General features: G+C 43.3%; 1 protein-coding gene across 3 annotated transcripts in view; it reads left to right on the top strand.

The window, feature by feature from the left end:
* The first annotated feature begins 5,265 nt into the window (after positions 1–5,265).
* The window catches only part of LOC147108739 (transcription elongation factor A protein 2-like), a 69,535-nt gene continuing 57,817 nt past the window's right edge, over positions 5,266–16,983 (top strand). Inside the window, exons 1-3 of one of the 3 annotated variants that reach the window (XM_086005502.1) lie at positions 5,266–5,488; positions 9,164–9,226; positions 12,463–12,568. In XM_086005502.1, the coding sequence (XP_085861628.1) occupies positions 5,420–5,488; positions 9,164–9,226; positions 12,463–12,568 (238 nt within the window). In that variant the 5' untranslated portion in view covers positions 5,266–5,419. The remainder of the gene's footprint in view (positions 5,489–9,163; positions 9,227–12,462; positions 12,569–16,983) is intronic. The other 2 variants (XM_086005501.1, XM_086005503.1) reach the window with 2 other exon arrangements.

Here is a 16,983-nt window from a genome sequence, read left to right as displayed (position 1 = left end):
ACACCGTTATTTTGACAGCGCATTATGGCCCAATATTTTTGCCATATTTCAGTATCATTAATTCATTCGTCGACTTTCCATGGTGCAGCTCATGGGAAGTCAAGACGAGCAATCTTCAGGCCAAGAGGAGTTAGAGGGCGATAATTGAAGTAGAGCTGAGGGATGGTTATGATGAGGTCAGTAGGGGCCTTTGAGAACAGACAGTACAGTTAGAGGTTCTGGCAGATAAAAGGTAGAACAGAATTAGGGCTGGACAGAGGAAGGTTGCAGAGTTAGAGGCTGGGAGGAAATGAGGAAGAAGGAAGTTGGATTAAAATTAGAGGCTGAGGGGAGGGGGAAATGTATTATAGGGCTGCAGGGCTAGAGATTGGAGGAGGAAGATAGTGGAGGCACAGGTTACGGCCGGGGTTGAAGGTAGCAGAAGATCAGAGGCTGGGAGAAAGGGGATGATACAGCAGAGTTATAGGCTGCAAGGGTGGTGCCCAGAGGAAGCAATAGAAAGAGCAGGATTCCCAATCGGTAACAAATCAAATCAAATCAACTTTTATTGTCATTGTTAGTGCACAAGTGCAGTACAACGAAATGTAGGCTTGCGGCTCCCGAGAGTGTACATTTGGATTAAGACATTTAAACATTCAACATACATTTGGCTTGTAGTATATTAACATAAATATAACCATAATAAAGTGCATTGGCAGGTGTGCAGGCTTTAGAGTTTATTTGTGGAGTTCAGTAGGATGACAGCCCTGGGAAAGAAGCTGTTCCTAAATCTGGTCGTACGGGTGCGAATGCATCTGTAGCGTCTCCCAGATGGCAGGAGGGCGAACAGACTGTGGCTGGGGTGGGTAGGGTCTTTGATGATGGACCGTGACCTCCGTAGACAGCGTTTATGGTATATGTGCTCTATGGTCGGTAGCCGGGTGCCAGTAATGCGTTAAACAGTTTTGACTACCCGCTGCAGGGCTTTCCGGTCATAGTAGCTACAGCTGCCATACCATACTGTGATACAGTTTGTCAGGATGCTCTCTATAATGCAGTGGTAAAAGTTAGAGAGGATCAGGGGTGACAGGTTACATCCCTTCAGCCTCCTTAGGAAATATAGGCGCTGCTGGGCCTTCTTCACCAGAGAGGTGGTGTTGAGGGACCAGGAGAGGTTTTCCGTGATGTGGGCTCCGAGGAACTTAAAACTGTCCACCCTTTCCACCACAACCCCATTGATGTGGATGGGGGTGTGACTTCCGCCTTTGGACTTCCTGAAGTCCACAATGATTTCTTTTGTTTTCTTGGTGTTAAGGGCCAGGTTGTTATCAGCGCACCACTTCACGAGATGCTGGACCACCTCCCTGTAGGCTGACTCATCGTTGTTGGTGATCTGGCCTACTACTGTGGTGTCATCCGCAAACTTGATGATGGTGTTGGAACCATTAACAGCCACAGTCGTGGGTGAAGAGGGAGTAGAGGAGGGGGCTCAGCACACATCCTTGTGGGGCCCCAGTGTTCAGGGGGGGGGGGGGGGGGGGGCGCGCGCGCGCGCGGAGGTGTGGTTACCTAATTTGACAGACTGGGGTCTGTTTGTTAGGAAGTCCAGGGTCCAGTTGCAGAGGGAAGTGTTCAGGCCAAGAGTTTGGAGGCCAGCTTGTTGGGGAGACGATAACACTTTATCCCTCCATTTTATCTGATATAGTGTGCAACGGGAGCAGGACCAAGACTCCCTGCTGGCTATGTATTGGTGGTTCTTGTTCTCGAGGGAAATTGTTTGCCTGACTTTTACTGGTCACACAATTGTTAACAAAAGAAACAATATTTTATTTTTCAGAGCTCCAACACAGCAAAATAAAATTATTCAGCACTATCTGATCATTCTTCCTACCAAAATGTAAAAGGGGCAATGTAAACGAAATGGTACAATTTTAAAGGGGGTCCAGGAACAGAGAGACCTGGGGCTGTATGTACACAAATCTTAAGGCATCAGGACAAGTTGAGAAGGCTGTTAAAAAAAAAGTGTATGGGATCCTGGCTTTATTAATTGAAGAATAGAGTAAAAAAGCAAGAAAGTTATGCTAAACCTTTATAACACTGGTTAGGCCGCAGCTGGAATACTGTGTTCAATTCTGGGCACCACACTTTAGGATGTCAAGGCCTGAGAGGGTGCAGAAGAGATTTACTAGAATGGTACCAGGGATGAGGGACTTCAGTTATGTGGAGAAGCTGGAGTTATTTTCCTTAGAGCAGAGAAGGTTTGATAGAGGTGTTCAAAATTATGAACAGTTTTGATAGAGTAAATAACGAGAAACTGTTTCCAGTGACAGAAGGGTCGGTAATCAAAGGACACAGATTTACAGTGATTGGCAAAAAAAGAGGCAACATGAGGAAACATTTTTATACACAGTGAGTTGTTGTGACCTGCAATGCATTGCCTGAAAGGGTGGTGGAAGCAGATTCAATAGTAACTTTCAAAAGAGAATTGGCCAAATACATGAAGGGAAAAAAATTACAGGGCTATGGGGAAAGAGCAGGGGAGTGGGACTAATTGGATAGCTCTACCAAAGAGCCGGCGCAGGCACTGTGATGTATCATCTATGATTCTATGATCTGAGGGGCAGGCTGTTTACAAACAGCTGGTAGGTGTTAAAAATCAGTGTGCTGGATAAGCTCACCCTGTATTGGAATAAAATTAAATACAGCTATAATAGATGTACTCAGCGTAAGATAAAATATAGCAGTGTCACAAAACCTTTAGCAATGAAACATCCATCACAGCGCCACCTAAAAACACAAAAGGTACTGCAGGTACTTATGAATTTTCAATGAAACACACACCCCTAGTACAGAGTTTAATTGCCCAGAAGTTGCTGAAAATAACGGCGTGTGAACGATGCACGCTGTTAAAAATGTGTAAATTGCCCAACAACTTGTGGCGAGGAAGAGCTACCCCATGAATTGCCACAAGCTGCTGGCCAGTTTGCATCGCTCCACTGTTAGTTTTCCAAAAACGGCATCTCGCTCTCAACATCCCAGTGATTTTCATGAAGTTGCTGCATTTGCACATTAATTGCCCATTAAACTTGCCACAGAAAGTCAAGTTGGTAGTAATTAGCAGTCTACGTACCCTTTTAACGTGATAATTGTTAATGATTGCCAGTCAACCTCTCGCCCAGAAAGTCAACAATTACAAGTGCTCTTCTGCAGCTACGTTCGCGCCCAGGTGGCCCTGGAGATGGAGCATGCAGTGTCCACCAGCACGCTTGAGGCCTTCCGTGACCAGTGGGCACTGGAGTGCATCATCACCACTGAAAATGGAATTTTAATTTAATTTGTTAAGTTTTCTTTAAGCTTTGTTTTTTTATTGGTTGTGGAAAAGGGGCACATGGTTGACTTAATAGGCAATTACTTAGGAAGAGTCAACAATTAAAGTGTGGAGTCTCACTCCTTCAGGTTGTGAATTGTTGTTGGAGATTTTAAATATATCATTTGGAAAGTAATGTCTTACTTTCCATTTTCCTTTCTCTTAATCCAATCTTTCTTTCCCTCTCTCTCTTTCTGTACTTGATTGGACATTGAATTCACCCACTCTAATCACCCTCCTTCTCCGTCTTTCCTGTTCATTCCTTAAATCGCATTGGTTAAGGAGATACACTGCCCCATTGTTCACCAAGGTCCCAGATGCCCTGTTGCCCTAACCAGGCCATTAACAGTTCACACTTCCAGCAACTTTGTGGGCGAAAATATGGTGAGCTGAAGTATGCAGGAACAAGTCTAATGAAGAGAGCACGCCGTGAGATGCCCCGCTCCAGCACATTCTGGGGCTAGGTCTTTTGGAGATACAGGCTGAAACTGACTAGCACATTCCACTCTGTTTCCCTGATCCAGCAATCCAATTATCAATAATTACACTGTGTCCTTAAAGGCACATAGATCCACCATAGCAAAATAATGTAGCAGGGCATCTAACACCATCTTGCCCTTGCACGTCTAGGTTTTTTGTATGGCAAGTTGCAGAAAGTGTGAGCTGATAACCAGATTGAAGGATTGTGAAGGAAGTGTAAATTAGAGTGGGTGAATTCAATGTCAAAGCAGGTACAGCAAGAGAAGTAAAGAGGGAACGATTGGATTGAGAAAGAAAAAAGACAAAGGAAAAGTAAAACAATTAAAACCTGATGCAATGAGACCACACACTTATAATACTTACTGTTCAGGACCCAAGAAGTTGATTGGCAGTAATTAACAATTATCACAGTTAAAAGGGTACTTGGACTTGAAATGACAACTTTCTGTGGAGAGTTTAGTTTGCATGTTGGAGCAGCAACGTTCTTCCCGAATTAAACCTGTTGTACTGCCCCAATAGATTGTTTCTTCTTATTCCCTTTGTTTTATTTAAAGTTGAAAATCAATTGTTTTTAAGTTTTCCCTTTATTTTAGTATCAGATTCAGTTTTACATTTAACATAAATGAGCATTTTAGAAAAGTAGGGAGCAATTAATGCAAATCTGAACTATCTAAATTAAAATGTTGGACAGGTGTTGCTGTAAAAAGCAGGATAGAGATTCCAATTACACCATCACAAAGTAAAACAACCATTTATCTTTCAATCCGTTTTTCTTGGATTGGGCCACTTCAGATAAATCAAAAATGAAAATCTGTCACAAAACATGTGTTTCAAAACAGAAGTCAATCATTCCCATTTCGAGGTTAGATTTTAAGAATTTACATCAGCAAAGAAAACCTCAGAACTCAAGTTGTGAACTGAATCTCTTCTCCACCCATTCTCCACTTGGCAAATGACGCTAGTAGCCCTTTGTGGCACAAGAGCTCAGTCCTGCCCTACCAGCGAGAAGGAGCCCGGTTACATGTTTCCAGTCCTAAACCTCAAAGCACTGAAGACATTTCAGGTCTCCTTTCAGCAGGAACCGTCACAAAATATGCTTCAAAGCACTGATGGAATGCAACCTAAACTCTTTCTTACACGCACACAAAAAAAAATCAGTTTCCAGGAGAAGAGACCTAATGAAATGAGTCTGCCTTTTCTGCGGCCTGGAAGCGTCCGTGTTCCAAGTTATAATAAAATGAGTCTGAGGCTGAGCGCCACGAAAACGCGTTTGGATAAACCACCGACAACCTTCTCTCCCAGAACCTTCTTCAGGGAGCCGGGTGCAGCGGCGCATGCCGGGAGTTGTAGTTGGCCGGTGACAGGCGTGACGGTGGGAGCCGGCATCCGGCTCGGCGCCGGAACTCCAACTCCCAGCACCGCTTGCGGCGGGGAGCCGCGATCTGTGAATGGCCGAACTGAGCGCCATATACAAGAGGCGAAGCTTAGCGGAGGGGGGCGGGAGCTTGGCTCCTCGGCACTGATGACAGCGGCCATTGTTTCTTTCTCCCTTTTAACTTCGCGAGGCAAACCAAATTAAAAAATACAAAAATAATGGGAAAGTTGGAGGAAATCGTGCGCATCGCGAAGAAGATGGATAAGATGGTGTCTAAGAAAAACACGGTGGGTAGAGGCTGGGCCGACGATGGAGGTGATGCCTGCCCGCCCGCCTTCCCACCCGGGCTTGTTGTGGTTGTTGATGGTTCCTCGCCGCTTGGTTGCGGGGTGACTGGCTCAGGAGCCGCTCGGACGCAGGCAGCCCAGTGCAGGGAATGATCAGGCTGCTGAAAAGCGGGAAGGAGGTGTAGGTTACTTGCGAGGCACTAACGTTAACTCTAGGGGAGGGGAAGGGGGAATGGTGAGGTTTCTGGCGCCATGCTCACGGTGTTTGTAATGTAAATAAACGCTGGGCTCCAGTGCTTCCTCTGGACCAAGCATCTGCGTTAAATTTATATTGTTCGAAGTGCTTAAAGCTGTTGAAACAAAATCTTCAGCTTTATTCCCCCCAGCCTTCAATGCCATTCGGGTCAATCTTGTTCAGTGGAACTCCATGGCGAAGACTATAGAAAATGCTGCACACAATTCCAACATCGCAGGGCATGTTTATCGAGGAAAAGCCCCAGGGCGATTGTCTTGGTTTTCATTTTGACCCTCAAAATGTATTTGGTTGACACCTCGCTAATTAAGTTTTTTTTGGGAGAGAACCAGGTTATTTTAAGGAGCTACATCGTTTGATAGTGAGGGATAAGTTCTTAGGCAGTCCCTCGGAACCGAGGATGACTTGCTTCCACATTAAAAATGAGTTCTCGGGTGACTGATTAGACCAATGCGGGACCTACAGTCTGTCACAGGTGGGGCAGACGGTGGGTGGGGTGCTTGGGTTGACGTGCGCTCCTTGCGCTGCCTGCGCTTGGCTTCCGCTTGCTCCCGGCGAAGAGACTCGAGGTGTTCGGCGCCTTCCCGGATGCTTCTCCTCCACTTTGTGCAGTCTTGGGCCAGGGATTCCCAGGTGTCGGTGGGGATGTTACACTTTTTCAAGGAGGCTTTGAGGGTGTCCTTGAAGCGTTTCCTCTGCCCTACATGAATATTAGTTTATTGAAAGTTTTTTTTCCTTTACAGATGCTGATTGACCTGTGTATTTCCATTTGTTTTGTTTTTTATTTCAGATTTCCAGTATTTGTAGTGCTTTTATCTAAAAGGTTTACTATATTAGTTGATAAAGGGGGTGTAGTCATTGAGGTTTACTATAGTTGGTAAAGGGGGTTATAGTCATAGTCATAATGGCACAGAAGGAGGCCACTTGGCCCATCGAGTCCGTGCCGACACTCTGTAGAGCAATTCAGTTAGTCCCATTCCCCCTCTCTATCCCCGTAGCCCTGCAGGTTTATTTCCCTCAAGTGCCTATCCAGTCCCCCCCTTGAAAACATCCGCTTCCACCACTTCCGTCGGCAGCGAATTCCAGGTCCTCGCCACTCACTGTGTAAAAAAGTTTTTCCTCAAGTCCCTCCCTGTATCCCTTGCCCAAAACCTTAAATCTGTGTCCCCTAGTCCTTGTACCATCAACTAGTGGGAACAGCCTTTCCCCATCTAGCCTATCCAAACCCGTCATAATCTTGTACACCTCTATCAAATCACCCCTCAACCTCCTTTGCTCTAATGAAAACAAATCCAGCTTCTCCAACCTGTCCTTTGTAGCTAAGATTCCTCCAACCCCAGAACCATTCTGGTAAATCTCCTCTGCACCCTCTCAAGGGCCTTCACATCCTTCCTAAAGTGTGGTGACCAGAACTGGACGCAATACTCCAGTTGTGGCCTAACCAGTGCTTTATAAAGGTTCAGCATAACTTCTCTACTTTTGTACTCCATACCTCTATTTATGAAGCCCAAAAATCCCATGTGCTTTGCTAACCACTCGCTCAATATGTCCCACCACTGTCGGGGACCTATGCACATTAACTCCCAGGTCCCTCTGTCCCTGCACACTCTTTAAAACTATGTCATTAAGTGTCTATTGCCTCTCCCTATTCCTTCTGTCAAAATGCATCACCTCACACTTCTCTGTATTAAATTCCATCTCCCACTTGTCTGCCCATTCTGCTAGCCTTTCTATGTCCTGTTGCAGTCGATTGGCATCATCCTCACTGTTTGCCACACCCCCAAGTTTGGTGTCATCGGCAAATTTAGAAATTGTACTCTGTATTCCAATATCCAGGTCATTTATATATATCAAAAAAGCAGTGGCCCCGGCACTGACCCTTGGGGAACACCACTGTCTACCATCCTCCAGTCTGAAAAACAGCCATTTACCACAACTCACTGTTTTTTGTCCTTAAGCTAATTCCTTATCCAAGCTGTCACTGACCCACCTATTCCAGTAGTCATTGAGATTAAATTTTGTTTCAACTTTAGTTCCTTTTTATTTAAAAAGGCAGCTTTCCAATTGGAAGAGCTATAAACTGTTGGTGTACTCTGAATTAAAAGAAGAATAAAATGTTTCTGTAAAGTGTCCATAGGAGATGAGGGTCACCGATCTTGCACTGAGACAATGTTGCCTTTATACTATGTCTTTGGCTCAAGGGTTAATGCTGTGGGCTGGTAATAATACAAAGATGACCACCTTGAGGGTGTGGGTGGATGGGAGACACCTGCAGTAAGTAATGTGTGCACTGCAACTTTGGGTAGTTACTGCTTTTTGCACATGTATCTATCTTTAAGTGGCCATTACTAGACACAGCAGTGTTGTGATTTGTAATGTCCTTCAGATCTGTTCTTTACTGCTTGGCTGCTTGGTACTGGCTCACGGGTCACTGGGATGCAGGCAGCCAAGTGCAGGGAATGATCAGGCTGCTCAAAAGTGGGGAGGGCAGCACGGTGGCATAGTGGTTAGCACTGTTGCCTCACAGCGCCAGGGACCCGGGTTCGAATCCGGCCTCAGGTGATTGTCTGTGTGGAGTTTGCACATTCTCCCCGTGTTTGCGTGGGTTTCCTCCGGGTGCTCCGGTTTCCTCCCACAGTCCAAAGATGTGCGGGTTAGGTTGATTGGCTATGATAAATTGACCCTTAGTGTTAGGGGGATTAAATACGTGGGGTTATGGGGATAGGGTGGGATATGTGTTGGTGTCGGGGTTACGGGGATCGGGTGGGATATGTGTCGGTGCAGGCTCAATGGGCCGAAATGGCCTCTATCTGCACTGTGGGGTTTCTGTGATTTCTGTGACTTGTAGGTTTTCTCCCTACAGGTGCAGACTGACTGCCATGTGTTTCCAACATTTTTAGTTGCCAGTATTTGTACTATTTCTTTTTACTTATGATTTTTCTAGTACCTGTCTGATGGTAACAAATCGGTCTTTAGGGTACAGTTGATAAAAATAGTGATGTAAATTCTCAGAGAGAGTGTGGCTTCTCAAAGCCTTCTGGCTTATACAGGAAATTTTCGTTTAACCGGAGGTTAAATGTCTGGCAAGCTCTATCTACCGGCAAAATTCAGGAGCCGTTTCCTATAAGTTTTTTTTACTTCTCGTTGCTTTTTTTTTCCAGTCAGGCTCTGCAAGGTCTCGCTGAAGCTGTTGCTAAGCTACAGAGACGCTTTTAAGCTGCGGCCAACTGTTTTGAAGCTGTTGCTAGGCAACGGTTTGTTGATTCACACGGAGCTCAAAAGCTCCGTATGTTTTAACATTAGCGCTGGTTTCTCCGGCAGTTTTGATGGGATGGCACCAGCTCGGTCCCGTCGGTGCCGGATACCAGAAAGTTTCCTGTACTACAATAACTTATTGCTCTGCTTTTCTTTTAAATCTGCAGAATGGTGCTATTGATTTATTGAAGGAACTTAAAAGCATACCCATGACGTTGGATCTGTTGCAGGTAAATAGAGATTATACCAGCACATTCTGCAATACTTTTGCCTCTTTGCCCTCATTTTCTAGACTAGCCTTGCTGGGTATGATTCCATGACTGGCAGCTCTCTGGTATCTTGCCCAGGTGGCGTTTTGAGTGTAGGTAGTGAGTGTTGACTGACGGAACTCACAGCCGAGCCCAATCTTGGCCTTGCTTGCCATCCACATATGCACACTTTCAAATAGGGGTCACTGGAATAGCAATAGTTAACAAGGTAACGAACCTGAGACTTTTTGGTCTCTGGCTTAATGCTTTCCACACATTATTGGGTGAACTCGTAAGTTTAAAAAAAACTTGCATTTACCCCGTTGTTGAAACATCTCAAAATGCTCCACTCCATGAATAGCTTTCGTAGAGCAGTGGTATATATACAAAATAATACATTTGAATTAAAGCTGAATCAGAAAGTCTTCTAAAAAGATAAGTAATGAAACTTGTATTCTACTTGACAAAATTAATATACAGTTCTATTGTGTTTTAAAAATGTAAATACAGTATTAAAGTCTCATATATTTGTCAGAAATTAATAGAACCAATTTTCCTGGAGCCCATGGAAATTAGCACAATCCATGGGGAATACATTGTGCCTCAACTCACTCTGCTGCATGCTGATGTCTTCCTGGGCTAATTTGCACGTGGTGGCTATTAAGGCCTCTTATTAGATGCAGTCATTGAGGCCTCTGGTTGCTTAAAGGGGCTGAAGCAGCTTTTGGCCTTGGGAGAGCATGTGGAGAGAACAATGACACCTGAGCCTGGGGGAGCAGTATGGAAGCCTATAACCTGCAGACAAATGTCCTGGAGTGCTTCTGAGATGTGATATACATGCCAGTAAAGAAGGTCTGGTCACATACGAGCATCCTGTTTTATGACTCGGCCATTGAATAGCTGTTGCAAGAAGTAGAGCAGAGAAGGATGCCTGGTTTACCTGCCATGGAAGGAAAGCCGTGAAGGCAGTCTTATCTCCACATTGATTGAGTAGTACCTCAGTGATTCATGTAAGGGGCACTTATATCTGTTGGCTCTTGCAGACTCGCATGGTTACGGTCAAATGCACCCTATGCGCCAGCCAAACCTGTGAGATGGTAAAAACCAGGGGCATTAACTTGCTGGTCCCCAGCATCCATTGAAAAATAATGTCACTTTTCCTGGCAAATAGGGCATTGCTAATCTGGTGGATACACTTGTTGATGCAGGCAATGTCACCTCCTAAAACCTTCCACTGGCAAAACAAAATTATTTTTACTGGCATTTTGAAGAGCTATGGAGACCGGTGAACATGGCTACATGTCCTCTTTCAGGAGTGATGCGCTATCAATTACTCATAAAAGACTGAGAGTTAAGAGAGTAACTAAAGGCTTTTATTAACAAAAGAATGAAGGTCTGCCTCGAGTGGTCGACCGGTCCAGAAATACAAAGGGCTGGGGAGCAGTCACCTTTATACTAGGACTTGTGGGAGGAGTCAGCCGAGGCATGTCCAGGCATGTACACAGTGGAATACAAACAGTGGTTTACCACAAGGAGGTACTAATTTCCTACTAAACTGGAGGCTCCACAAACCTTACTCTTCTGAGAGGTCCAGGAATACCTCATTTGGTCTCTATGTTCACTCAGCTGGGTACTTCTGGGTCAGCACTTCCCTCCTTTGGTGTGGTCTCACCACCTCCACACACTCAGCTGTGCTTCCTGCTATTCCTCCTCTTCCATATAACACATGTAAAGAGGGATTGCAAAGGAGAACCCCATCCTGCACCTTGCACTGGTGTCCTCCTTAAAGGCACGAATAGCAGGGCAAATAATCAAAACAAAATGTCCTTTTAAACAACAACGCAAAGCTCTTATATCAGCTAAGTTGCTGCACCTTACTCAATCTGCAGACATGAGCCTCACAGCACTCTAACAACACTTTAAAGTTTTGCCCATGACCTTTGACATGTGTTGAATCTGGAAATCTGTTCGCAGCTCTTCATGAAGTTGTAAATGTGAAAAAATAACAAATTTGCATGGAAACACTTCCCTGAGGTGCAGCGTTAAGGGACCTTCACGTTTCATGTCCGGACGTTTGTGGGCAATTCACTGCATCGCTGCTACAAGGGCTCCTGGGGTGCTAGGGCCAGAATAATTGGCCCTTTTACATCTTCATTAATTAACTATGTAGGAATAAGGATATCTTGGTATTATATACAGCTGTTATATGTTGGGAAATATTTAATTCAAATTATTGAGACGATAGCTAAATAATAGAGCATGATAAATCAAACACTTTTCACTGATGAGGCTCTTTTTTGCAGACCAGATTAATTTCCTTATTAATGAAATATATAGGCTCGGATTTTTGGTGACAGTGACGGTGAAATGTTAGCATTTGCTGTCATTACTCCTCTGAAACTGACCGTAACTTCAGGATTTAGCGCATGCGCAGATAAACGCGGAAATCATGACGTTGCAGTCTGTCATTCACTGCTCCGCCACTGGCTGCGCTGTGGAATTCCCCGTAGCCGGCCATCAGTGAAATCATTTGACCTGATGAAAACTTAAGCTTTTCCGATCTAATTACGCTGTTAAATACCCTATTAAAAGTTAAGCCTTGTTGGAATAGGTGTAACTGGGGTTTTAATGCTGTATTGATTGCTGAATAGCCGTTCTGGGCCTGAAAAACAACTTTTATATTTGTGGAATGTCAAATTTCTCCATTATGATAGATAATTACTAGATATTTTTTTAAAATGTGAAGATTGTTTGATTTTCAGCTTCTACCTTAACCACATGTGTATGTCCCAATCTTTATTACACTCTCTGTAAAAATTTTAAAAAGAGAATTGAATCAGTGCTTTTTATTTTCTGATTTGCTGTCTGTGAAAATTCTTCAGTGTGATTGGCTGCTTAGATCACTGCTTTGCGCTGGGGATACCCTATTGACAACGATATAATCAATTTAACGTTGAGAAACCTAAAGTTTTCGCCACAGACATCACTTCGCCACTGATTGCAAATTCTGGGCCATAGTGTTTAAATTACCATGATATTTGTATTCATGAAGAATGGAGCTTTTCTTGCTATCTAGTAGCTTCAAGACTGTTGGCCTATCTGACTCCAAGGGGAGTTTACTGCTAATATGGTTTGAAAAATGCCAGTTTAAATAATCAAGTTGTTTCTGTAATTTGAAGGATTGCTATTGATTTAATATCTGCTCCTTATTCTTGTAGTCCACACGGGTTGGAATGTCTGTGAATGCTGTTAGAAAACAAAGCACAGATGAAGAAGTCACAACACTTGCCAAGTCACTCATCAAATCATGGAAAAAACTGCTAGGTAAAGTTGGGTGTTTTATTTTGTAGAAAATTGAGAACCATTTTTTGCAGTGTGCTGTAATTGTAGGCTAAGCTGACAAGCAGAATCCAGTTTACTCGTAGCCTGTAATAGCTAAACGCTGAGAGGACTGCATGATTATCTTTGATGATTTGTGTGTAGATTGTGAAAGATAGTGTATTTTAGCCAGATACAATATGTAGTCTAGATAGAATTTTTCCAAAATTTGCACTGTCGTAAGTTAGTACATTCATCATTGAATGACAGTAGAGGTCAGAAGAATTTCAGATTGTTGTAAAATCAGCTTTATGGCAAAATGGAGTCGAAAGTAAGAGTGAACAAAAAAATACAAAAATAATACAGTTTATATTTAAAAAATGTAATTTCTAGTGTGGTGACCTTCATAAATAAATAACAATTGGGTAAAAACTAACTTTTAAAGGTCATTTTGGCACTTCCATCTGTGGTCTGTTCAAGACCTGTGTTCCAGTTAGACAATTGTCTTTTTGTCCTGTCCTAGCAGCAGTGTGTACTTTTGCACTCTCATCTTAATCTGGAACTTGTCTATTTTATTGTTTTAATAAATAGACTGTACATTCATTGCACTTCATACAATCATAGAATGGTTACAGCACAGAAGGAGGCCATTTGGCCCATTGAGCTTGATGTTAATTCTGTATGTTTACAACTGTGAGACTCTTGAAGTAGTAACAAGCTCATGGTTTCCTAAGCTTATATTCCGGAGCTACAAAAAGAGCACCACATCTTTCAAGTCATCAATTCTTTTCAAAATTTGCATCATGTCTCTCCATTTTCTCCCTAACCTGGACAGATAGTTCTCTGAGCTTGTTGTCCTAGTCCAATGATCCAAGTCCAGGAGCCATTCTAGTTGCCTCCATTGTACCACTTTCAGTGTTCTTGTGTCCATGATGAGCACAACTTGTTCCATTACTCCAAATGTCAGATTACATATGTTGTGTATCATATGATACATCCTAATATTTGGTCCTGCATTATAATGATGTTTTCAACAGTTTTTCATCTATTGTACCCAAATCTTTCTGCATTATCTCCATTGTACCTTTTTAACCACTGGTACATTTATAAACAATTGAGTTTCAATGAGTTCTTGTCTGTACTTCCTGGTAGATTGCATATTTTATCTGTGATACTTTGGTAAGAGAGTTTATTAACTGAACATTGAACTAAAGGCTGCAATATCTCTGAAATTACTTATTTAGGATATGTAGCTTTAAAAGAAAATAAACTAACATGCACCGCATGTTGTGCTACTGATCTGATTTCAACCTATGGTTTCTGAGTTTGCTGATCTCAGTGGGGGTGTACAATTAATCTCAGTATTTCCAGGTTAAGGAGGCCAAAATTCACCCAGGGTTCCCTCTCCTGATTGCTAACTGTTAAATTCCTAAAGGAAAATGTGGCTGTCTGGCATGGGCAGGATCAGTGTGGCTGTGATGAACTCTGTGGGTGAACAGCCTTCAGACACCTGCCCAGTCTCTGACATGAACAATAACCACATGGGTGAAGGATTGGAGAACTGCTGCTGCTTGTACCTCAGCATAAGCCGATGGCCTTCAGGAGAGGATGAGTGATGGGAGAAAATCAGAAGGGGGGTGAGAAGAAAAGATTACTGTTAGAGATTGCACTGCATGCTGCTTAAAAGTTGGATCCATTTTTTTGTTTGTTTTTTTTTCATTTTGTGGGAAGGCATGGAGTTTCCTTGGGCTGATTTCTGACATTGTCGAACTACAGCAGCTGTGTGATGCTTGTCATGGATAGAGCGGGTGAAGCAAACCTTGCTTCCAAAAATGGCGTCTTGAAAATCTCCAGACCATTCCCAGTGGCAATCATCAGCAAACTCAGGTGAAAAGCTAAAATATAGTGCTCGCATCATTTTTAACTCCCACTGAATTGGTAGGTCCACAAGAGATGGTCAAATCTGCTGAAAGATATGGAGGTGAAAATAAGTTTTATGTAAATATAATTTAAGGTTTTGTAACGTGCAGTTGATTTTTAAATTCACACCTAGGGGGGGGATTTTAACCTAAAAAAAGGTCGGTTGGTGGCATGGAGGTAGTTAAAGTGTTAAAGGTCGGAATTCCGGCCTCAACCCGCCTACTTCCGGTTTTAACAGAGGTGGGGTGGGCAGCCAGGAGGCGGCCTGTCTATTTAAATATTATAATGAGGCTGGAGGCCTCTTCTTTAACCTTCATTTTGTGTTTAACTGTAGCTGATTGGGTTTTGCACACCTCGTAAAACTCGGCAGCTGCAGCAAGGCAAGGACTGCGACATCCAGGAAGTAAGTGCCATTACACCTACCTCCTGGATCCAGGGTCCTTGCCTAACCCACCGCCCGCGATCGGAGATCCATCACGAGGCCTCCAATCACCACTACCACCGCCCCCCCCCCCCACTCCGATCCCTCCGTGAGGGCTTCCCACCCGCCCCAGACCTCCGACCCTCTCAGTGCTGCTCTCCAGCCCCCGATCCTCTTTGGAACCCCAACCCCCTCGATCTTCTCCCAGCATGACCCCACATGATCCCTCCCTCCCTCCTCTTTGCAGCCTAGTGCCACAGGCCTACCCGCCCGGAGCCAGCAAGCCCCTCAATCTGGCTTGCTGTGGGTGGGAAATGGAGGCTTTATTCAAATCCGGCCCTGCTGTTAAAGTCGGCAGGGCCTGCGGGAAACCTGTTCTCCCGGGTTTCCCGACTGCCTCTGAGCCCCCAACCCACCTTCCCCATTAAAATTCAGCCCTTAATGTTTTAAAAATCCTTTAATAGCTATAGCATTTAAATTGTAAAGTCTGATCAGGCCTGTTTGCTCAACATGGATTCTTTTGGACATTTGAGCTTTTCATCTAAATCCCCAACCCTCCAAAAAGCTGCAACACATGTATTTGGGACAGTGATGAGTGTTTTTCCTGTGCTAGTTGTCTCATGAAGTCACTGTAATCCAAGGGTAGCTTCAGCACCCAACGGGAACATAGCATGCATTTGATGTCCAATCAGATGCAAAATGGAATGTCGGTTTCAAGTCGTTTTCCACTGACCTCCTTTGGCATCAACAATTTGCCAATTTCCTTCAAAAGGTTATGGATTTACTGGACTTGATGGGATCAACATTAATTCTGTGTTCATTTCTAAATCAATTGGATTTGAGTGGAGCCTAATATGATCATCTGAATAATGACATTCATGGTTATTTGGAGAGATAACTTTAAAAAAACATTGGCCTAGATTTTGCTGTCAAAATAATGGTGAGTCTGATGGCACTCGCTGTTATTTATGGGCAAATGGTACAGCAACTTCAGGCGAGGAGCAGATGTGTGATTAAATGTCAATATCCAAAAGTTGCTCCGCTCCATTCTGACATTTGCCTCACCATTGACTTACGTCAAATAACATTAAGTTGCTGTATTTGCACAGATACGAACTAAACTTGCTGCAGAAAGTTAAGCCTTGTCATTTCAAGCATAAATACCCTTTTAACGGTGTGATAATTGTTAATTACTACTAATCAACCTCTGGCACTGAAAATTAAGTATTACAAGTGTGGAGTCTTATTCTTTCAGGTATTAATTGTTGGTGATTTTTAAAATGTCAAATTTAAAATGTTTTAATTTATTTACTTTCCTTTCTGTCTTTTTCTTAATCCAATCTATGTAAACTAATAACTTTGAAAGTAACCAATTTGGATACTTTCATTTTACAGAAAAAATGTAACTGGACAATAGTTTTTAGCTTTACAGTAGATTTTACTGTGTTTTAATGAATTCAGTAGCATTACAGAACTGCACCATAAGATTTCTATTTCTGAAAAGTATTTCAGACAGAAAGGAAGAAACGGTTAATAACGCAAATAAAATTGCTAATCTCATGCCCCTTTTATATTACAGAACTACAAAGTAAAAGCCGTCTGTACCCAAGGTTTGCAGTGCTGTGGAATCTGCCTTATTTACATTGATAGGCAAATGGATTCTATAGCATTAATAGTAGACCATTCCAATATACAACTTTCATTTCTGGCAGCCATATTGTCCCATTGGGGATGATCTGTGGTTGGGCACTGCCAATTGCAGTATTTATATTTACTAACCATGTCAGTACTGCCCCCAGCAGTGTCTGGGAGAATAGCATCTTTAGGCAGTTCTTGGCAACTCTGGAGGCAGTAGTGCTGTTGCTGAAGTTGAGGCTGCCAAAAGGCTGTATGGCAAACTTCATCAGAAATCCTGTGTGTCTTTTTACTTTCTTTAACTATAATCACTTTTGCAGAGCTTCCTAGTGGAGCACTACGCACCCATTTTGGTGGACTGGATGTGTTGTGCTGGGAAAGTGGCAAGATGATCCTTTGTAGCATCTCCACTCCATAGTATTGAGGATATAGGGATAATAAAAAC

This window comes from Somniosus microcephalus, chromosome 13, assembly GCF_052327205.1.
Source record: "Somniosus microcephalus isolate GS21.2 chromosome 13, FLI_Smic_1.0, whole genome shotgun sequence".
In the NCBI taxonomy this organism is placed as follows: Eukaryota; Metazoa; Chordata; class Chondrichthyes; order Squaliformes; family Somniosidae; genus Somniosus; species Somniosus microcephalus.
The sequence above is the reverse complement of the archived record's forward strand: the minus strand, read 5'-3'. Positions and strand labels throughout refer to the sequence as shown.